This window comes from Callorhinus ursinus, unplaced genomic scaffold, assembly GCF_003265705.2.
Source record: "Callorhinus ursinus isolate GAN/ISIS: 27379988/994484 unplaced genomic scaffold, GSC_fseal_2.0 scaffold25, whole genome shotgun sequence".
Taxonomy (NCBI): Eukaryota; Metazoa; Chordata; class Mammalia; order Carnivora; family Otariidae; genus Callorhinus; species Callorhinus ursinus.
The window spans coordinates 40,024,068-40,048,018 of NW_027397087.1; the positions used below are offsets into that span (position 1 = coordinate 40,024,068).

The 23,951-nt window shown below is 40.0% G+C and overlaps 1 protein-coding gene across 20 annotated transcripts in view; it reads left to right on the top strand.

Moving 5' to 3' along the window:
- The window catches only part of PEAK1 (pseudopodium enriched atypical kinase 1), a 361,282-nt gene that overhangs the window by 303,022 nt on the left and 34,309 nt on the right, over positions 1 to 23,951 (top strand). For all 20 annotated transcript variants that reach the window (XM_073877414.1, XM_073877413.1, XM_073877408.1 and 17 more), the window contains one exon: positions 3,637 to 3,830. In XM_073877414.1, the coding sequence (XP_073733515.1) occupies positions 3,637 to 3,830 (194 nt within the window). The remainder of the gene's footprint in view (positions 1 to 3,636; positions 3,831 to 23,951) is intronic.

Consider the following 23,951-nt stretch of genomic DNA (forward strand, 5'->3'; position numbering starts at 1 on the left):
TATGTATTGGAAATTCTAGTAGCTTTCTTGTAATTTCATTTTAAAGATTTTTTTTAACCCTCTGTCTCATAGATGAGGGGGAAATTTTCATTTTGTTCATTATCTCCTTCCTGATGCTGTCCTCTAGTTTGTACAGATGATCAAGGAATAGGGAATCCGAGCTGGGTTCTTGGATTCCCATTTTGGTGTTTTCTCCATTACCTTAAACATTTCTTGATGAAATACTGGTGGTAAACCACTTTGTTAGGAGATAAAGTCTGTATTTGAAAAGTGTTGTTTTATTATTTGGGAGGGTTTTCTGATTTCATATCTAAATATGGCACCAAAAATCAATGGTCAAAAATTATATTCCCGGGGCTCCTGGGTGGTCCAGTCGTTAAGCGTCTGCCTTTGGCTCAGGTCATGATCCCAGGGTCCTGGGATAGAGCCCCTGCATCAGGCTCCCTGCTAGGCGGGAAGCCTGCTTCTCCCTCTCCCACTCCCCCTGCTTGTGTTCCCTCTCTCGCTGTGTCTCTCTCTGTCAAATAAATAAATAAAATCTTTTTAAAAAAATTATATTCCCTTAAAAAATTAATATGCCTTAGATAAGTTGTCAGATTTTACTTCCTTCTTTCTTCCTAGATAATTTGTCTATTGATAGTAGTGACTGAGTCAACCTTCTCCAATGCTTATCTCAGTTCTTTTTCATTTTTTAGCCATAGCATGTTATCACATCTAAGTTTGAACTCTCAAATCCTCTCCCTTTCCCACCTCTCTTTTACCATTTTCATCATACAAAGAGCTGTTCCTCCCACAAGCATCAAGACGTGACAGATCATTGATGCATTTTTCTTAAAAAATTCTTCCTTTTAGACTCTCCTGTCACTGCTGATTAAACATCCTAGCATCCATTTGCAATTCCTTGTGATTTTACTTTCATCAGCTCTCTTTGCATAGTTCTTTATAGTTGATGATTATTTTAATTGGTGATTTAATATACCAGTGTACTTATTTAAAATGTGCTTATGAAAACTAATCTTTATGTGGAATATAGGTTGTCCTGCCCTGATCCTCAAAGAGTTAATAAAACTAGTTTTCACTTTGCTTCCCAGAGGTAGTTTGGCACATTTCCCAGACCAAACCCCTAAGGTAAAGGTCAAGGTGCAGTAGATGATATTAAGGTGTAGAATTCGAAACTTGTATCTTACCCAACTTATAGTCCTCCTGAGCTCAGTGGGATCTCTGGTACATCAGAGCTTCAGAACATGATTAACAGACTGAAGAAGGCCTATAGAATATCGTTTAATGGGGAATTGTATGAGTGAGTACAGTGGGTGAGTCTTCAACATTTCTTGCTTTTTAGCGTCCGTATTGAGAAGCCCTTAGGAGCACAGAGCTATGTTTCATGTATGTGGGGAGCAGGCCCAGGGAATTCCTCACGGTTTAATAGCAGCACCTCTTTCTATGGGTTTCACAATAGCTGAGGCTCATGGTAAATAGCCCATTGCTTGGGAAGAAAACAGACAAGGGAGGGTAGTCATGGTTTCTGAACCAATCTTTACCAATCCCTTTTGATAATGGAAAAGAAAGCTGTCTTTTAGTAATAATGAGGAGATTGGGGGAAAAAGGCAAGAGCAAGCTTGCGGAGGTTAGGAGCTTAAAAACAGCATTTTAGGAAACCTCTCAGATTAACTCTAAAATAAGAGAATGGCACTTTATATTTATTGATATATAATTATATTATATATATACTTGTACTTTGAAATCAGAAATGGCTTACATTAACTTCTGCCCAATAAAGATCAATTTCCTTGATAATTTTAGTAGTTGATAAACTACTCAGTGATCTAGTCTTGACACTAAGTGGTGTCTAAGAGGGTCTCAGAAGTGTCACTTGGCTTTGTCTTTACTAATGCAGGGAAGTAAAGGCCCCTTCTTACCTTGATTTTATAATGCTCCATATTATGAGAAACCAGTTTTGTTTGGAGCCCTTCTTTCAGGTTGATGACCTAGGGCAGCCCATTAAGAGGCAGCATGCTTTACTGTGTGAGGCCTCCTTTACATAAAGCACCCTAGTGGCTGCTAGTGGAGTGGTTCCTTTCCACCTTACCACTGTCCTCGAGAGCCAGATACCAGAAAGGAACCTCCAGCTCATTGCTCACTCTCAGTATAGAGAGACCTCTGGCTCTGCCAGCTTTGAAAGAGTATTTTTGAAGTTGTATATCCAGCAGACCTCAAGGCTTATTTTTCTGTTCAGACACATGCATAATTTCCATAATGAAAGATTGCTAAGAAGGTACTCCTTCAGATCTACACCCTCAAATCCACAGGTGATGTATGTTCTGATGACACATGATCAAACAATGTATCACTTTTAAAGAAACTTGTAAATGCCATCATGCCAATTGAAAATCCAGAAATAACGTGTAATAGTATAAGATATTTGCTTCTTTCTCTTTGCCCACATTTTTAAAAAAGGGTGGCTCAGTTGTTAAGCGTCTGCCTTTGGCTCAGGTCATGATCCCAGGGTCCTGGGATTGAGCCCTACATCGGGCTCTCTGCTCCATGGGAAGCCTGCTTCTCCCTCTCCCACTTTCTCTGCTTGTGTTCCCTCTCTCGCTGTGTCTCTCCCTGTCAAATAAATAAATAAAATCTTTAAAAATAAACAAATAAAAAGAAAAAACAAAAACAAAACAATTAGGAAGGAGGGTTGGTGAGGGTGTGACGGTCTAAGAACACTTTCAGAAACCATTAAAGATGCCTGATTTTGAATTTATTTTGTTGGCTAGCCCCTGAGATTTTCTAACTAGGCTAGTTTTCTCTACCAACATTTAATGACCATTCCATCCCCTTGTACTTATAGCAACAGAATTGACAGTTCAGGCGGGATGGGAAGTGGGGAAGATTGGAAGAGATAGCTATAAGCAAATGAGCAGGCAGCAGTGAAACAAGATTGGAAACACAAAGTAGTATGGATGCCATATTGTGGTATGTGGCCAACAGGATCTTTCAGATTCATTTTAATAGGTAAGATTAACTAGAATGCAGAACTTTCATTTCCATTCACTTTGCCTGCTGTATGCATGCAGGCAAAGGTTAATGATTCTGTCCTCCTGGCAACAAGACTTTCCTGGCCTCAGTTTACCTACTAAAGCAATTGCTTAACCTTATTTAGTCTAATCTCAACTTTATTCCTGATCCTTTACTAAATACTTCAGCATGTAGTAAAATACTAAATAAAGTTTATATAGTAAATTATTTGATGTTACAGTACTATAGTATAGTAAGTATGCTAAATACTTCACTAAGCACGTGTGTATTTTGTCTTTAACCAGTTAAGCATTCACCCTTCTCCACCGCTACCATGACCACCCCTTGCCTAAAAAAGTTTCACTTCTTACCTTCTTATTCTCAAGCTTCCTTCTGAGCTTACTGTACCTCCTCTACCAAACTGGATTCTTAATATGTATGAATCAAGATAAATAGAAGGATCAGCCTATACGAAGGACTGCCCTGTATTCAGACAAGTATTTTAGGCCTTATTGCTGTGACTCTGGGGCTAGTTACTTCCATTTTGGGCAAGTATATGTATTCCATAAATCTAAATTTTAGCAAGACCTTTGAATGCCACTGTGACCACAGTCTGATTTGTTTCAGTCCCAAGACCCAGGAAGTGACAGAGGACTTTTCTCCACGGGATCCAAGATCCGTTGTTGTGAGGCAAGATGACGGAGGCTGCCCTTCTGTCCCAGCAGCGTTCCCTCTCCCCGAACTGGAAAGGGAAGAGGAAAAAGAAGATGTTTCAGATACTATCGACCTGAATCCCTGTAGTGCAACCTACAGCAATTTAGGTAAGTGAAAAATTTCCTATAAATAGTATTTAAACTTTGCCTTTTTAGGCACTATCCAAATGCTGTATTTCTCTTTAGAGATGGTTTTTGTTGCTGCATGGAGCAAAAGTTGGACAACGGGAGCCATAAATTTTCTTTTTTAAGTTTTTTTTTTGTTTAATTCCAGTTAGTTATACAGCACAATATAAGTTTCAGGTGTACAACATAGTGACTCAGCACTTCCATACAGCACTGGGTGTGGAGCGATAACTTTTAATTCCCCTCAGAAGAAGTCCTGGTGTTTACTAAGAATATATTTTGAACACTTGACACCATGAGTCCTGTGCCATGTGCTAATGGTGTGACATGGTCCCTGCTTGAGGGACTCCCTGGAGGATTTCAGTATTATAAATGCAGTGATATACACTTGGAATATTTTTTATATTATACACAACAGGGTGTCAAAAGATGCCTTCCAGAGGATAATTCCTGAACTGATTGACCTATTTCTATTGCTTATCTGGTTGACAGAGGGAAGGAAGAGTATTCCAACCCAAGGCAGCAACCTGAGCGAAAGCATGGAAATGTGAAACAGCGTGGTGCCTGTGGATACCACAACAATTCAGTGTTACTAAAATATGAACTGAAGAGGTGCCTGGGTGGCTCAGATGGTTAAGCATCTGCCTTCGGCTCAGGTCATGATCCCAGGGTCCTGGGATTGAGTCCCACATCAGGGTCCCTGCTCAGTGGGGAGCCTGCTTCTTCCTCTCCCTCTGCCGCTCCCCCTGCTTGTGCTCCTTCACTCTCTCTGTCAAATAAATAAATAAAATCTTTAAAAAAATAAAAAAATAAAATATGAACTGAAGAGTTAGACAGGATCATACATTTCAAGCTAAAACCTTAGACTTTTTTGCTCTTTGTCATAGTAACCCATCAAAAGTTTTTTTTTAATTTTTTATTGTTATGTTAATCACCATACATTACATCATTTGTTTTGGATGTAGTGTTCCATGATTCATCGTTTGTGCGTAACACCCAGTGCTCCATGCAGAACGTGCCCTCTTTATTACCCATCACCAGGCTAACCCATCCCCCACCCCCTCCCCTCTAGAACCCTCAGTTTGTTTTTCAGACTCCATCGTCTCTCATGGTTCGTCTCCCCCTCCAATTTACCCCCCTTCATTCTTCCCCTCCTGCTATCTTCTTCTTTTTTTTTTCATAACATATATTGCATTATTTGTTTCAGAGGTACAGATCTGTGATTCAACAGTCTTGCACAATTCACAGCGCTCACCATAGCACATACCCTCCCCAGTGTCTATCACCCAGCCACCCCATGCCTCCCACCCCCCACCACTCCAGCAACCCTCAGTTTGTTTCCTGAGATTAAGAATTCCTCATATCAGTGAGGTCATATGATACATGTCCTTGTCTGATTGACTTATTTCGCTCAGCATAACACCCTCCAGTTCCATCCACATCATTGCAAATGGCAAGATCTCATTCCTTTTGATGGCTGCATAATATTCCATACACACACACACACACACACACACACACACACACACACACACACACACACATACACACACCACATCTTCTTTATCCATTCATCTGTCGATGGACATCTTGGCTCTTTCCATAGTTTGGCTATTGTGGACATTGCTGCTATAAACATTGGGGTGCACATACCCCTTCGGATCCCTACATTTGTATCTTTGGGGTAAACACCCAGTAGTGCAATTGCTGGGTCATACGGTAGCTCTATTTTCAACTTTTTGAGGAACCTCCATACTGTTTTCCAGAGTGGTTGCACCAGCTTGCATTCCCACCAACGGTGTAGGAGCGTTCCCCTTTCTCCGCATCCCCGCCAATATCTGTCATTTCCTGACTTGTTAATTTTAGCCATTCTGACTGGTATGAGGTGGTATCTCATTGAGGTTTTGATTTGGATTTCCCTGATTCCGAGCGATGTTGAGCACTTTTTCATGTGTCTGTTGGCCATTTGGATATCTTCTTTGGAAAAATGTCTGTTCATGTCTTCTACCCATTTCTTGATTGGATTATTTGTTCTTTGGGTATTGAGTTTGATAAGTTCTTTATAAATTTTGGATACAAGCTCTTTATCTGATATGTCATTTGCAAAAATCTTCTCCCATTCTGTCGGTTGTCTTTTGGTTTTGTGGACTGTTTCTTTTGCTGTGCAAAAGCTTTTTATCCTGATGAAGTCCCAATAGTTCATTTTTCCCCTTGCTTTCCCTTGCCTTTGGCAATGTATCTAGGAAGAAGTTGCTGTGGCTGAGGTCGAAGAGGTTGCTGCCTGTGTTCTCCTTTACGATTTTGATGGACTTCTGTCTCACATTGAGGTCTTTCAACCATTTTGAGTCTACTTTTTTGTGTGGTGTAAGGAAATGGTCCCGTTTCATTCTTCTGTATGTGGCTGTCCAATTTTCCCAACACCACTTGTTGAAGAGACTGTCTTTTTTCCATTGGACATTCTTTACTGCTTTATTGAAGATTAGTTGACCAAAGAATGGAGGGTCCATTTCTGGGCTCTCTATTCTGTTCCATTGATCTATGTGTTTGTTTTTGTGCCAGTACCGTACTGTCCTGATGATGACAGCTTTGATATAGAGCTGGAAGTCCGGAATTGTGGTGCTGCCAGCTTTGCTTTTCTTTTTCAACATTCCTCTGGCTATTCGGGGTCTTTTCTGGTTCCATACAAATTTTAGGATTATTTGTTCCATTTCTTTGGAAAAAGTGGATGGTATTTTGATGGGGATTGCATTGAATGTGTAGATTGCTCTAGGTAGCATTGACATCTTCACAATATTTGTTCTTCCAATCCATGAGCATGGAATGTTTTTCCATTTCTTTGTGTCTGCCGCAGTTTCTTTCATGAGTATTTTATAGTTTTCTGAGTAGGGATTCTTTGCCTCTTTGGTGAGATTTATTCCTAGGTATCTTATGGTTTTGGGTGCAATTGTAAATGGGATCGACCCCTTAATTTCTCTTTTTTCTGTCTTGTTGTTGGTGTATAGGAATGCCACTGATTTCTGTGTGTTGATTTTATATCCTGCCACTTTACTGAATTCCTATATGAGTTCAGGCAGTTTTGGGGTGGAGTCTTTTGGGTTTTCCACATAAGGTATCATATCATTTGCAAACAGTGAGAGTTTGACTTCCTCTTTGCCGATTTGGATGCCTTTGATTTCTTTTTGTTGTCTGATTGCTGTGGCTAGGACTTCTAATACTATGTTGAATAGCAGTGGTGAGAGTGGACATCCCTGCCGCGTTCCTGACCTTAGGGGGGAAGCTCTCAGTTTTTCCCCTTTGAGAATGATATTCACTGTAGGTTTTTCATAGATGGCTTTTATGATATTGAGGTATGTACCCTCTATCCCTATACTCTGAAGGGTTTTGATCAAGAAAGGATGCTGTACTTTGTCAAATGCTTTTTCTGCATCTATTGAGAGGATCATACGATTCTTGTTCTTTCTTTTGTTAATGTATTGTCTCACGTTGATTGATTTGCGGATGGTGAACCAACCTTGCCCCCCAGGGATAAATCCCACTTAGTCGTGGTGAATAATCCTTTTAATATACTGTTGGATCCTATTGGCTAGTATTTTGGTGAGAATTTTTGCATGCATGTTCATCAAGGATATTGGTCTGTAATTCTCCTTTTTGATGGGACCTTTGTCTGGTTTGGAGATCAAGGTAATGGCGGCCTCATAAAACGAGTTTGGAAGTTTTCCTTCCATTGCTATTTTTTGGAACAGTTTCAGAAGAAGAGGCATTAATTCTTCTTTAAATGTTCGGTAGAATTCCCCTGGGAAGCCATCTGGCCCTGGGCTTTTATTTGTTGGGAGATTTTTGATGACTGCTTCAATTTCCTTAGTGGTTATAGGTCTGTTTAGGTTTTCTCTTGCTTCCTGGTTCAGTTTTGGTAGTTGATACATCTCTATAGGAATGCATCCATTTCTTCCACGTTATCTAATTTGCTGACATACAGTTGCTCATAATATGTTCTTATAATTGTTTGTATTTCTTTGGTGTTGGTTGTGATCTCTCCTCTGTCATTCATGATTTTGTTTATTTGGGTCATTTCTCTTTTCTTTTTGATAAGTCTGGCCAGGGTTTTATCAATCTTGTTAATTCTTTCAAAGAACCAGCTCCTAGTTTCGTTGATCTGTTCTTCTGTTCTTTTGGTTTCTCTTTCATTGATTTCTACTCTGATCTTTATTATTTCTCTTCTGCTGGGTTTAGGTTTTATTTCCTGTTTTTTCTCTGGCTCCTTTAGGTGTAGGGTTAGGTTGTGTATTTAAGACCTTTCTTGTTTCTTGAGAAAGGCTTGTATTGCTATATACTTTCATCTTAGGACTGCCTTTGCTACATCCCAAAGATTTTGAGCAGTTGTGTTTTCATTTTCATTGGTTTCCATGAATTTTTTTAATTCTTCTTTAATTTCCTGGTTGACCCATTCATTCTTTAGTAGGATGCTCTTTAGCCTCCATGTATTTGAGTTCTTTCCGACTTTCCTCTTGTGATTGAATTCTAGTTTCAAAGTGTTGTGGTCTGAAAATATGCAGGGAATGATGCCAATCTTTTGGTATCGGTTGAGACCTGATTTGTGACCTAGGATGTGATCTATTCTGGAGGATGTTCCATGGGCACTAGAGAAGAATGTGTATTCCGTTGCTTTGGGATGGAATGTTCTGAATATGTCTGTGAAGGCCATTTGGTCCAGCGTGTCATTTAAAGTCTTTATTTCCTTGTTGATCTTTTGCTTAGATGATCTGTCCATTTCAGTGAGGGGGGTGTTAAAGTCCCCCACTATTACTGTATTGTTGTTAATGTGTTTCTTTGCTTTTGTTATTAATTGCCTTATATAATTGGCTGCTCCCATGTTAGGGGCATAGATATTTACAATTGTTAGATCTTCTTGTTGGATAGACCCCTTAAGTAGGATATAGTGTCCTTCCTCATCTCTTATTACAGTCTTTGGTTTAAAATCTCATTTGTCTGATAGAAGGATTGCCACCCCAGCTTTCTTTTGGTGTCCATTAGCATGGTAAATGGTTTTCCACCCCCTCACTTTCAATCTGGGGGTGTCTGTGGGTCTAAAATGAGTCTCTTGCAGACAGCATATCGATGGGTCTTGTTTCTTAATCCAATCTGATAGCCTGTGTCTTTTGATTGGGGCATTTAGCCCATTTACATTCAGGGTAACTATTGAAAGGTATGAATTTAGTGCCATTGTATTGCCTGTAAGGTGACTGTGACTGTATATTGTCTGTGTTCCTTTCTGGTCTATGTTGCTTTTAGGCTCTCTCTTTGCTTAGAGGACCCCTTTCAATATTTCTTGTAGGGCTGGTTTCGTGTTTGCAAATTCCTTTAGTTTTTGTTTGTCCTGGAAGCTTTTTATCTCTCCTTCTATTTTCAGTGACAGCCTAGCTGGATATAGTGTTCTTGGCTGCATATTTTTCTCGTTTCGTGCTCTGAATATATCATGCCGGTCCTTTCTGACCTTCCAGGTCTCTGTGGATAGGTCTGTTGCCAAACTAATGTTTCTACCATCGTAGGTTACATATCTCTTGTTCCAAGCTGCTTTCAGGATTTTCTCTTTGTCTCTGAGACTCGTAAGTTTTACTATTAGATGTCGGGGTATTGACCTATTTCTATTGCTTTTGAGAGGGGTTCTCTGTACCTCCTGGGTTTTGATGCCTGTTTCCTTCCCCAAATTAGGGAAGTTCTCTGCTATAATTTGCTCCAATATACCTTCTGCCCCTCTCTCTCTTTCTTCTTCTTCTAGGATCCCAGTTATTCTAATGTTGTTTCGTCTTATGGTATCACTTAGCTCTCGAATTCTGCCCTCCTGATCCAGTAATTGTTTATCTTTCTTTTCTCAGCTTCTTTATTTTCCATCATTTGGTCTTCTGTATCGCTGATTCTTTCTTCTGCCTCATTTATCCTAGCCGTTAGCGCCCCCATTTTTTATTGCGCCTCATTAATAGCCCTTTTGATTTTGACTTGGTTAAATTTTAGTTCTTTTATTTCTCCAGAAAGTGTTTCTCTAATAACTTCCATGCTTTTTTCAAGCCCAGCTAGTATCTTTAAAATCATGATTCCGAACTCTGGGTCCAACTTTGTACTAATGTCCGTATTGAGTAGGTCCCTGGCAGTTGGTACTGCCTCTTGTTCTTTTTGTGGAGGTGATTTTTTCCATCTTGTCATTTTGTCCAGAGGAGAATAGATGAATGAGAGAACAAAATGCTAACAGGGTAACAACATCCCCAGCAAATATACTCTACACAAACTAGAAAAGACCTGAAACCGGGGGGAAAGAAAGGGAAAGAAAGAAAAAGATAAAAACAAACAAAAACAGAACAAAACAAAAAAACAGAATATGATCAAATATGGTCAGGCTGGTGCATAGATCAGTGCCACACACTAGATTTTAGGTGTGTTTTGGTCTGTTAGAAGAAAGTGCCTCCCAAAATTTTAAAGAAAGAAAAACTTATATATGTACAAAAGTAAGTGTTGATAGAATGAAGGGATGGAAGATGACTGTCAAGATGAAAATTATAAAAAATTTTATAAAAGTAATTGATAAGAAGTTGTTTGAAAAAAGAAAGAAGAGGATTTAAAAAAGGGGGAGAGTATGTGATTCAGCAGGAGACTAGAACATAGCCATACACTAGAGATTTAGGGTATATTTTGATCTGTTAGAAGAAACTGTATCCCAAAATTTTAAAGAGAGAATAACTTATATTTATATGCCAAAAATAAGAGTAACTTCTATGAAGACATAGAATATGACTCTAAAAATGAAAAATAAAAATGTTTTTTAAAAAAGGGATTGATAAGATGTTGGTTGAAAAAGAGAAAAAGAAAAATTCAAAAAAAAAGTTAAAAAAATTAACTTTGAAAGAATATAAAGAATCATGGTAAAAAAGCCATGAATTCTATGTGCAGTATTCCCCTAGCACTGGAGTTCTTGCCGTTCTCATTGATCGGTAAACTTGGTCTTGGCTGGCTGTTCGTGCTGATCTTCTGGGGGAGGGGCCTGTTGCCATTGTTCTCAAATGTCTTGCGGGAGGCGGAATTGGCCCACCCTTGCCGGTCCGGGCTAAGTAATCTGCTCGGGTTTGCTCTCGGGAGCTTTTGTTCCCTGCAAGCTTTCCGTACAGCGTTGGAGGATGAGAGTGAAAATGGCGGCCTCCCAATCTCCGCTCCCAGAGGAGCCAAGAACTCGGGGCCCCGCTCCTCAGTGCGCCCCCAGAGAAAAGCAGTCAGTCACTCCCGTGTCCCCGGTCTCCAGCCGCACTCCGTGCTCACCTGGCCTGTGACCGAGCGTTTCTATCTCTGGCACGCGACCCCGTGTGGAGTCTCCAAACCCAGCAGATCCCTGCGGTGCGCTCCCGCGCCACTCCTCCCCAGGGGAGGGAGGGGAGTCTCCCCAGCTCTGCCGCTTGTTGGGACCCCACTGGGTCCCCAGTGGCCCGACTGGGCTGCGGATCACAGATCACAGTTTATGGCCACCCCGAGCTGAAAGCCCGCGCTTCGGCTCCGTCTCTGCAGCCGGCTTCCCCACTCTGATCCCTGGGAGCTCTGCTGCACTCAGGCACCCCCAGTCTTTCTGTGACCCCGAGGGTCCTGAGACCACACTGTCACACGAGAGTTCCACCCCCCGCTTAGCCACTGGAGCGACGTCCCTCAGCGGAGCCGACTTCTAAAAGTTTCGATACTATGCTCCGCGGTTCTATCACTTGCCAGTAGCAGCTGACGGAGGCCCCCTCCCCCACCGTCTGTCCTGCTGAATATCACCTCGGACTCACTTCTCCGCACATCCTACCTTCCAGAAAGTGGTCACTGTTCAGAGAGTTGTTGCTCTTCTTTTCTTCAATCTCCTTTTGAGTTCGTAGGTGTTCAGAATGGTTTGATCCCTATCCAGCTGAATGCCTGAGACCAGACGAAATCCAGGTCTCCTACTCCTCTGCCATCTTGCTCCGCCCCCCCATCCAAAGGTTTTAAGCAGAGGAATAATGTTGATGAAATTTGTGTTTTAGAACATCCACTTTACAGGCTACCACGAGAGGATGGATTAGAGGTGAAGTATTTGGTAGCCTGAAATCTGGTAGTTGGATACTTTGGCAGGACCATGTCAGGAGATGAGAAAGGCCTCAACTAAGATAGTGGGAGGGGGAGCAGTAAACAAATTTAAGAGGCAAAATACATAAGGCTCAGTGGTTAATTTGATGTGAAAATCTATGATATATCTCAGATTTCTGGTTGGAGCAAGCAGACTCAAAGAAGTAAGATCTCAATTATTGTGGTGTTTAGGCAGAGGTTGAAGGACCATCTCTCAGAGATGCAGTGAAGAGGAATCCTACAGTACAAAGAGGGCTGGACCAAGTTACCTCTAAGGTGTCTGCCAGTGCAAAGACTCTTCAGTTTTCCAATCATCTTCACTCTCCTTCCTTAAGTACCCAGTGACTTTCCATCTGTCTTCGTTCCTTGAGTGTCTCATAGTTTTCTTCTGAAAAGCAAAGCCTTGGGCTAAATAAGGATTTCTCATTGCTGTTCTCCCATGAAGTCAGGAGAGAGGTGAGTAGCATGAGTTGGACTACCACATGCACAGCACTAGCAAAATCCTTATGAACTCTGACCACCTCTTAACACCTGTTTGGAAATCGGTGGCATATAATAGAAAAGCATTCTTCTGCCTCATTTCTCATCTCTTTTTTTGTCTTTTCCCTTCATCGAGTCATAGTAAGGAAAAACTATTCTAAGATCAGCTAGTGTACTTGGAAATAAAGGAGTCCCTAAGAAGGCAAAAAGGTTGAAGTAATACTGTAGGAGAAATGCTCTAATACGTTCTTTTGGGAAACTCATCATAAAAATCCACATGCAGTTGAAAATACATTCTGTAAGAAAAAGACTTCCATTCTAAGTTCTAGAAGCTTTATGTGATCTGTGTGTTGGGGAGACCATATTACAGTTTACCCAAGCAACCATCTTGGATACCATTTTCCAGTTGGAATTATAGTCAAACAGCTTACTCAACTTCTCCCATTTTTTTATATTTTATGAAGCATCTTATAAGATGCAAAAACTATTGTTAATTTACTATAGTATATTCTCAGCATAATATATTAGCATATCTTTCAGACATTCTTATTGCACCAACATTTCTTTTGTGATGTCCTCAGTAAAATATATCACTAATTATTACTGATTATATGGCATCTTATGGCATCACTTTAAAAAATATTCATCAGCTGAGGTGCCTAGCTGGCTCAGTAGAGCATGCGATTCTTGATCTTGGGGTTGTAAGTTCAAACCCCACATTGGGTGTAGAGATTACTTAAAAATTTTAAAAAATCTTTCAAAAAAACCATCAGCCAACATCAGTTAAAGTTAATTATTTTATCATATTTGTCTTCTCAGTTATGTAGATAATTAGTAAAACTAGAGCATTACTTCCATGAATATTCTAAGGCCTCACATAATATTAACTCATTTAATCCTCCCAACACTCTTCGGAATTTTGGTCTCCATTCATCAGATGAGGAAAGTAAGTCAGAGTGCCTTGCCCAAAGTCACAGAACCAGTAAGGATTGCACCAAGATTGGAACCCTGTCAGTCTTAACCATGACTATAATGATCATAACCCCTAAATTCTTGTAAAATACTGAAGGACTGCAGCTGTCTCCCATTTTTTTTAAGTCATCTACATTGAGACACAAAATTTAAGACTTTTTTCAAAAGATTACGATCACTTAGAACACAAAAAATATACTGTTATAGATGCCCCATCAGAAAAATAGCTTTTTTTCTACCTGTTGCTTTACTTTTAAAAGTATGTGATGCTCATAAAATGTTGCCTTGTTTTCCTTAAGTGCTTATGTGGCTGTACTTGATTGCATAGGGTATGACACATGGTTAGTTGCTTCTTTGGGAAGGTTTTACTATGTGAATAAAATAAAAACTGAGTAATAGGGTTGATGCCATGAGGTCTACAACTGAGGGGTTTTTAATTTTTTCTTTTGTTCTTGTTTTTTTCCTAATGAAACAGGTATTTTAGATGGCTTTTGGAATTTACCTTTTTCAATAAATCATTTGCAGGAAATTTTAAACTATCCCTTTGGGTAATTTCTTGTGATTTAAAGTCTTTGGAGCTTATTATATAAAAATCTGTTTGTCTAAAAACTGAAAGGAAACAATACTTGTTAATGTATTGGTTTAGATTCTTTTAAATAGTCTAAAACCATTCTATAAATACCACATTCTTTCTTGTTTTTTCTTTTTCTTTCTTTCCTTCCTTTTCTTTTTTTCTTTCTTTTCTTTCTTCTTTTTCTTTATCAAATGAGGCAGAGAATGGATGGACAGACCAGTGGAAGAAATTGAGGGAGGAAAGTTAAGGATTACCATTATTTTTACTGTGGAATTTATTTCTGAAAATTACATTGTAAAGTGAATGTAGGAGGCAGGGTAATATAGTAGAAAAAAACATAAGTTTGAGGGATCAAACAGATTTTTGTTCATATGGTAGCTGTGTCATTGTCCACCTGTATGATTGTAGTTCAACTGTTTAGCATGCCTGAGCTTCAGTTTCCTCTTCTGTAATGAGGGAATAGTAACATCTGCTTTGTAGGGCTGATGGTAAAAGAAGAACTTGGTATATATAGAAGTGCTTGATAATTATGAAGTTCCTTTATTTCTTCCCAAAGATATGCTCCTTCAAATATGTTTGATGTGTTAGCCAGAAAATATAGAATAAGTGGAAATAATTTAAAATGTTTATTAGAAATGTTGAGGGGCGCCTGCGTGGCTCAGTTGGTTGTGTCCAACTCTTGGTTTCAGCTCCAGTCATGATCTCAGGGTCGTGGGATGGAGTCCTGCATCAGGCTCTGTGCTTAGCGTGGAGTCCTCTTGTCCCTCTCCCTCTGCTCCTTCCCCTGCTCATGCGCATGTGCACACTCTGTCTCAAATAAATAAATCTTAAAAAAAAAAAAATGTTGAATAAGCAGAACAAAAAAATATAAATTCAGAAAGTTGTGGGTTGCCTGCACAACTAAAGACTGAAGTTGTAAATATGATACAGGATACAGGACCCCAAGGTCTGCTACTTATAGCAAAACAAAGGGACATGGTTTGGATTTGTTTTGTAGTTCCCACCCTTCTTAGATAGTTCTGAAATCTAATAAGTTAAAAGAAAAAGCAACTCAGTTGGAATAGGCCTTGATTTCCCAACTGCAGAACCTCCCGTTAGATCTCTACCCTTGATAACAGCACCATTACTCCACTGTGGTATAACAAAAGCTGTTGTGATTCAACCATTCCCTCAAAAAGCTACTGACTTATGAAAACCATACCCTAGAACCATTTCTTTTTACCCTAGAGATCATTCTCCAGGGTTAATTCAGGTGGCTTTTTTCTTCTCTTTAACATAAATAAAGCAAACTTCGTTTTGTTTAAACTGGGTTCATTATTAGATTCTAGAGCTGCACTATCCTATACAGTCAGTACCCACTAGCCACATCTGGCTATTTACTTTTAAATTTATTAGGGTATAAATAAAAATTCAGTGTCTTAGTCTCACTAGCAACATTTCAAGTGCTCAGTAGCCCCAGGTGGCTAGTAACTACTGCATTGGACATGCATATATAGAACACTTCTGTTGTCACAGAAAGTTCTGTTGTACAGCACTGCTTTAAAGAATCGGTTATTTGGGGGATTTGTATTGTCTCCTATGGGCACAAAAATTATATTGGTCTTTATGCAACTTGAAAAATGATGATTTTACTCTGGGTGATGGTGATTTGAGGTCACTGAACAAACCCTGATGTAGAACATCTTAATCAACCCCAAACTGAATTTAGTAGGGTATCAGACACCCAAAATGATTTCCCAAAGAAATGACAGAATGTTTTTTCAATCATATCTTCAACATTTTCCCCACATTTCTATGTCTATCTCAAGATGTCTAGAAGAAATATTGCTAGTTTTTTATGTGGCACACCTGACTGCTTTATCAGCCTGCTAAAATCAGGAGCTTGTAATAACTTTTACTGTGTTAGAAATAAGTCGGTGACTTTAGCTCTCCTTCATTCACTTTGTAACTGAGTACTCTTGATGTTACTTTTTAAAAATATCTATCAAGTCTCCCTTTGCAAATTCTTGGCTTACCTCTCTTTCTGTGTGCCTACATCCTAGCACATTATCTAAAACATGTGGTAGGTACTAAGAACATGTTTGAATGAGTTAGCCAAAATAACTTTCACATTTGACTTTATAAGATTCCCAGATTAGGGAAGTTAAGCCCTCAGGAAAATTCATATAGGAAAGTTTCAGATCCCAGTTTATGTGTTCCGTTAATCAGCTGGCTTTTTTATTCTAATCTAGGCATACCCCAGAGATGTTGCGGCTTCAGTTCCAGACCTCCACAGTAAAGCGAATACTACCATAAAGCAAATCAAATTAATTTTTTGGTTTCCCAGTGCATGTAAAATTTATGTTTATCACTATACTGTAGTCTGTTAAATGTGCAATAGCATTATATTTAAAAGACAATATACATATCTTAATTAACAGATATTTTACTGCTAAAAATTGCTAAGCTTTCAGTGACTCTTAATCCTTTTACTGGTGGAGGGTCTTGCCTAGGTGATGCTGGCTGCTGACTGATCAGGGTCTGAAGGCTAGGGTGGCTGTGGCAATTTCTTAAAATAAGTCAACAGTGGAGTTTGCTGCATCAATTGACTCTTCCTTTCACCAACAACTTCTCTGTAGCATGTGATGCTGTTTGATGGCATTTTACCCACAGTAGAACTTCCAGAACTGGAGCTGATCTTCTCAAACCCTGCCTCTGCTTTATCAACTAACTCTGTGTCATATTCTAAATCCTTTGTTGTCATTTCAACAATCTGCACAGAATCTTCACCAGGAGCAGTTTCCATCTCAAGAAACCACATTCTTTGCTCACTCATAAGAAGCAACTCCTCATCTGTTAAAGTTCTATCATGAGATTGCATCAGTTCAGTCCCATCTTCAGGCTCTACTTTTTTTTTTTTTAAGATTTATTTATTTACTAAAGAGAAAGCAAGAACATGCACGAGTCGGGCGAGGAGCAGAAGGAGAGAATCTCAAGCAGACTCCCTGCTGAGCGCAGAGCCCGATGTGGGGCTCGATCCATGACCCTGAGATCACAACCTGAGCTGAAAACAAGAATTAGACACTTAACCTGCTGAGCCACCCAGATGCCCCTTCAGGCTCCACTTCTAATTCCAGTTCTCTTCTTATTTCCACCACATCTGCAGTTACTTCCTTCATGCAAGTCTGGGATCCCTCAAAGACCTCCATGTGGACTGGAATCCACTTCTTCCAAACTCCTGTTAATGTTGGTATTTTGACCTCTTCCCTTGAATCAGAAATGTTCCTTTTTTTTTTTAATAATTTTATTTATTCAAGAGAGAAAGAATGAGAGAGAGAGCACGAGCAGGGTGAGGGGCAGAGGAAGAAGCAGACTCCCCACTGAGCAGGGAGCCCAATGTGGGGCTTGATATGGGAATTCCGGGATCATGACCTGAGCTGAAGGCAGATGCTTAACCGACTGAGCCACCCAGGCACCCAAATCAGAGATGTCCTTAATGGCATCTAGAAAAGTAAATCCTTTCCAGAAGGTTTTCAGTTGACTTTGTCCAGATCCATGGGGGAATCACTATCTATGGCAGCTGTAGCTTTGCAAAATGTATTTCTTAAATAACAGAACTTGGAAGTCAAAATGACTCCTTGATCCATGGCTTGCAGAATGGTTGTTGTTTTAGCACACGTGAAGACAACATTAATCTCGTATACCTCCATTAGAACTCTTGGGTGACCAGGTACATTGTCAACGAGCAGTAATATTTTGAAAGGAATTCCTTTTTTCCTGAGCAGTAGATCAAAACAGTAGGCTTAAAATATTCAGTAACATATTATAAACAGATATGCTGTCATCCAGGCTTTGCTGTTCCATTTAGAGAACACAGGCAGAGGTAATTTAGCTTAATTCTTAAGGGCTTTAGGGTTTTTGGACTGGTGAATGAGCACTGGCTTCAACTTACAGTCACCAGCTGCATTAGCCCCTAACAAGAGAGTCAGCCTCCCCTTGCAAGCTTTGAAGCCACGCATTGACTTCTCCTCTCTAGCTATGAAAGTCTGAGATGGCATTTTCTTCTACCATAAGACTGTTTCATCTACACTGAAAATCTGGTTGTTTACTGTAGCCACCTTCATTAATTATCTTAGCTAGATTGTCTGGATAACATACTGCAGCTTCTACATCAACACTTGCTTCTTCACCTTACACTTTTATGTTATGGAGATGGCTTCTATTCTTAAACCTTACATATCACTGATTACAGATCACCATGACAAATACAGTAATAATGAAAAAGTTTGAAAAATTGCAAGAATAACTAAAACGTGACACAGAGACACAAAGTGAGCAAATGCTGTTAGAAAAATGGCACCGATAGACTTGCTAGATAAGGCATTGCCATAAACCTTCAGGTTATTTAAAAAAAAAAACAATAACACAGTATCTGCAAAGTGCAATTAAATGAGGTATGCCTGTATGAGGCTTAATCCAGAGGTTTCCTCAGGAAGGAATTATATAAGCCAGGCCTCAGCTTCCTTCTACATAGCCCCACAAGATTACTTTTTTCTTTTAAGATTTATTTATTTATTTTAGAGAGAGAAAGAGAGAGAGCAAGTGCAGGGAAGGGCAGAGGAAGAGGGAGAGAGAAACTTTAGCAGACTCCTCGCTGAGCTCGGAACCTGTCACAGGGCTTGATCTCATGATCCTGAGATCATGACCTGAGCTGGAACCAAGAGATGGACACTTAAACTGTGCCACCCAGGGGCCCCAAGATTTTTTTTTAAGTAATCTCCATATCTAACTTGGGGCTGGAACTTTCAACCCCAAGATCAAGAGTTGTACACCCTACTGACTGAGCCAGCCAGCCAGGTGCCCCTCCACATTTCTTATCTTACTTATCTAGAGCATCTCCTTAAGGCTGTACCCTTCAAACACTGAAAGAAAACACCTGAAAGTCTTCTGTCTCCAGAACTTCCTTTGGCATTGTGTTATCATCAGTGTGAAATGTGAAGGGGTTTTTGAGGCACCTCGCTGACTCAGTCAGTGGAGCGTGCAACTCTTGGTCTTGGAATTGTGAATTTGAACCCCATGTTGGGTGTGGCGATTACTTAAAAATAAAATCTATTTAAAAATGTTAAGGGGTGAGTCTATTTAAAAGAGTGTCATTACATCGCTGGCCTTGATGTTGTAATTATAGTATAATGTCATCATAAATAGAACCTTTAAAAAATCATTCAGAAGGATACATTACCATTAGTTCATTTACTCAACAAATAATTATTGAGGAACTTCTATGGGCCAGGTATTATTCTACACAAGTTAAAGTTAATGATTTGAACCAAAGACTAAAGAATTGCACATTTTTAGATTATCTGGATCTTAAAGAAAAAAAAACTGAGATTGACCGCTTTGAACATTTGTTTGAGCATTTGTTGTACTTCCTAAAAATATAATTATTTCTATTTTAAAAGAAATCATACACTGTGTCCCTATCTTTTAACTTAGCTGCATTTGCACTTAAAAATAGTTTCCCATATACTAGCATTAGTTGGGGGAGTACAGAATTCAAATTACATAGATAACTTACCCCCAAATAAATAATCTCTGTTCTTGGACAAGTTTTCCAATGATATTCTACAAAAATTGAGTCTGTCAGCTGCTACACCACTGACATCCTTTAAAGTGGTCAGTGTATCTCTTTATTTGAGGGTATGCCCAAAGTAGTCTTTGGAGGTCAGCTTCATTTTATCATTTGGCATGAAGTTATATCCCCTGGTGTTTGCCAGTTGGTGCTTCCATTTGACTGTGGTGGGACCCTTCTTCCTAAGCTGCTGAGGCCTGCTGCGACGAAATGATATAGTGAGTGCTAGGTTTAGCCAGTGAGTGGCCTAGTCACTTGACAAGGCTGGTGCACAGTGGTATGTGACATCTATATTTATAAACTGTTGTGCATATTTCCCAGTTTGGAGATGAATGTCTCTTCCTTTGTCCTCTCTTTTCCTATTCTCATCTATATTATTTGTCATGAGCCCTGGAAAAAAATTAGGGGTAAGATTACAATTTAAGTAGAAAAATATGTTCCACTTCTTTGGACTTTAATATGTTCATTCAGCAAGCATTTGTGGAACACCAACTATCTCCTGGTGCTGGAAATAGCAGTGCTGTCTTCAAGGACCTTTGGCCTTTGGGAAAGACAGACATGGGCTGGACTCTTAGGAGCCTGTGTGCTAGTTGCTGTGATGCAGATATTTAAAGGCTTCATGAAAGCCTCTGCCCGGAGGAGTCTAGGAGAGGGTCACTTAGAGTTTGAGGAGAGCTTGAAAGAAGGGTAGTTGTTTGCCAGATTGACAAGCAAGGGAGAACATTCCAGGCAGAAGGAAGAGTATGTATAAGGCCTAAAGCTTAAGAGAGCAATGAGTGTTCAGTTAGCTGCAGGTAATTACTCAGGGTAGCTTAAGTACAGAGTAAAAGGGGGCAGAGTCGGGGAGATGAGACAGAGTGGAAAAGTGAGGCTAGATCATAAATGGTATGTATACGTCACAGTGAGTATATCTTTTACCTATAGGAAATGGAGAGCAACTGAAAATTTTTGAATAAAAGGACATGATCAGGATTTTTAAAAGATTGTTCTGGGAGCTACTACGAGATAATTGGAGGCAGAGAGACCAACTAGGTAGGAGCCCATGACATTCCTGTCTTATGGGAATGAAGAGTTAATTATGCTCATTAGCATTCTGCTCCTGTCCAAATGTGTCATCATGAAGTGCCTTTAATCCCTAGCACCCCAAGATTATAATGATTGTCAGGTCTTAAGCAAACATTTGCTGTGCTTTGTCCCTAGTGTGTCTTCAGTGATAGTGCCTTTCAGCAGATCTCTCTAACCATGGAGTTCTTATTTTGAGTTTTTCAATATGTGATCGTCTTTCAAATGTTGATTTTGGGGTGCCTGGGTGGCTCAGTCAGTTAAGCTTCCAACTCTTAATTTCAGTTCAGGTCATGACCTCAGGGTCCTGGGATCCAGCTCTGTGTCAGGCTCTGTGCTTAGCAGGGAGTCTGCTGGTGATTCTCTCCCTCTCCCTCTGCCCCTCCTGCTTGTACTAGCTCGCTCGCTCTCTCTCAAATAAATAAATAAATCTTAATGAATAAATAAACAAAATGTTGATCTTTAGAAATAATATTTTTCTTATTTCCTTTCTACTTTTCATACTACTCTTGTAAGTCTAAAGAGTCCTATATCAATCATTTTCCTTCCTGAGGAGTTTTAAACACCCTTTGGCTTCTTCAGAATGTCATTAAATTATTCCCTTGTAATCCATCTTTCATCATTTGCTTTTCAGAACATGACATAGAGGCTTCTCTGTTAGTCCAAAGACGGGAGAGAGTGAAGAGATGGAGTAAGGAAGCTCAAAAAGAGGGAAAAGTAAGGTTTGAATGTGGTTTAGTTAAACGTATTTGTCCAAAAGAACTTTTTTAGTCTATAGCAAGGCAAGATTTAGAACACAATCTCTTTTTTTTTTTTTTTTTTTCTGTTTGGAGAGCTGGTATGCCACAAAAATGTAGAGTATGTGATGTTATATCAGGACTGCTGAAAGCTGAGCTTAGTGTCTGGTCCCAGAGGCTTGAGAGGAATGTACAGGATTAAAAGTTTAAAATAAAAACAGCCAAGATACCAAGCTTTTAAAACATTGACCCTGATGATTGGAATTCAGTTAGGAGAACTTGTCTTTCTTGAGGAAAAAAATAAGAACACAAAACACTTTTAGACGTGGGAGAATGGCTTGACCTATTTGCATGGGCTGTGGAATGCTCCTGGTTTCATCTAAAATTCCAACGTTTCTGATTCCCATGTGGAAATCTCCATAGCTCCCAGGTGATCATATCCTGCTGTTTGGAAAGAGAAGCCACTATTAATTGTCTTTATTTCCTTGCTGCCTTGGCTGTCCATTTTCATTTTGGAATGATGAGCAACTCTTCTACTCTGTGTCCTTCAGTCTTGCAGCCGCTTACTGCCCACCTGCTGCGTGTCTCACACTGTGCCAGGTTCTGAGGACGTGTAAAAAAAATACGTACACACGTTATAAAAAGCTGAAAATGCTGTAATAGAGCAAAAGTGCTAAGAGAGCACAGAGGAAGAAGTGATGGTTCCCAATTTGGACGTGGGGACTAGGGAGTCTTCTGTGGAGAAGGGCCATCTGAGCTGGGCTTACGACACAACACCTTTACTAAAGCAGAGAGGTAGAAATAAAAATATGGAGCATATTAAAAGAACAGGAAGCCAGTGTTTCTGTGGGGGAGCTGATGAGAAGTAGTGGGAGATAAGACTGAGAGGCTTGACCAGCTTGCTGAGGAATTTGGACTTTATTCTACAGGTGGAAGAAAGTGGCGTGATTAGCCCTCTTTCACCTCCTCTGATAAGCACTAAAGAGCTGCTGACAGTGATAGAAGACTTTGTCTCACTTGCCAGTTCTGAGGTAATTTTTTTAAAAAAGCACTTTGGGAATCTGTTCCTTCCATGTCCGTGATTATTTTTGTTTGTTCTAATTTGGAAAAATGGGTGGAAAATGACACCCAGAAAGCCTCTTCTTTTTATTTTTTTTTAAGATTTTATTTATTTATTTGACAGAGAGAGAGACACAGCGAGAGAAGGAACACAAGCAGGGGGAGTGGGAGAGGGAGAAGCAGGCTTCCCGCAGAGCAGGAAGCCCAATGCGGGGCTCGATCCCAGGACCCCGGGATCATGACCTGAGCTGAAGGCAGACCCTTAATGACTGAGCCACCCAGGCGCCCCCCGAAAGCCTCTTCTAGGGACCACATTGGAAAGGCCAAGAATAAGTTCGTGTTTCTAGTTTTTTCATTTATACATTAATACCTTCCTTCCTTTTGTTTTCTTCCTTTGTTTTTTCCTTCTTTCCTTCCAATCCCCTCAGCCAGACTCTTTGCTTGTTCCTGGGTATACAAATGAGACGCAATGTCTGCCCTGAATGAGCGACAGTAGTAGGGAATTTCGATAGGGACACAAATCAAGGGTTGTCACTAGTCGGAGAGAAATGTTCACAACATATATATGAGCTCTCAAGGAGAAAGAGGCCAATTTTGGGGAGTGGAATAAGAAACACTCCTCAGAGGCAGAATGTTCAAAGAGGGGAGGAGAGGGAAACCATTCCTGGAAGAGGGTTAGCCTAAGCAGAGAAAGAGAACGTGAAGTAGCCAAGAGTGCTAAAGACACTGCAAGCAGGTTGGCAGTTCTGACGAGATGCAAGATGAAATGCTCCAAGAAAAACAGGTACAGCCAGGGCTGGGTCATGAGATGCTTGCTTTTTGTGCTTGAGCCAAGAAAATTCTGTCCTCTGGATCAAATCCAAATTCTCAAGGACATATTTTTTAAGTAGAGGACTGCATGATCAGCTTCGGTGTAAAAAAAAAAAAAAAGAAAGAAAAAGAAAAGAAATCTCTGTAATGACCAGTGTATTGTGGGAGGCAAAACTGGAGACAGTGATAACAGGCGACTGTCACAGTAGTCAAGCAAGGATGATAAGGTGCTGGCACACAGTTCACTGCTTCTAACCTTCTCCATCACACTTCATCTCTGAAAGGTCTGGGTCAGCAAGTGGAAAATGAGGTTTGTTATAAAGCCTATTTCTGTCATGTTGTAAGTAAACTATGGTTCTGGCTTCTCACATTAGCTGAGGCAAAATAGGGCTGGGGTGGCTTTGGGAAACAGGCCTCATCATCAGAGGAAGAGTGCAGTTAATACCTAGCCCCTCCATCTTTGGTGATGGTAAGGGCACAGAGGAATGGAAGGATGTGACTAGAAACTGAATTTATGGTCGTTTCTAGGAATGGATTATTGATTTGCTTTGTTGAGATATAATTTACATACTGTAAGATTCAGAGGGTACAATTCTATGAATTTTAGTATATTCACAGAATTTTACAATGATCACCAGTATCTAATTCCAGAACATTTTTATCATCCTAAACAGCAGTCACTCTCC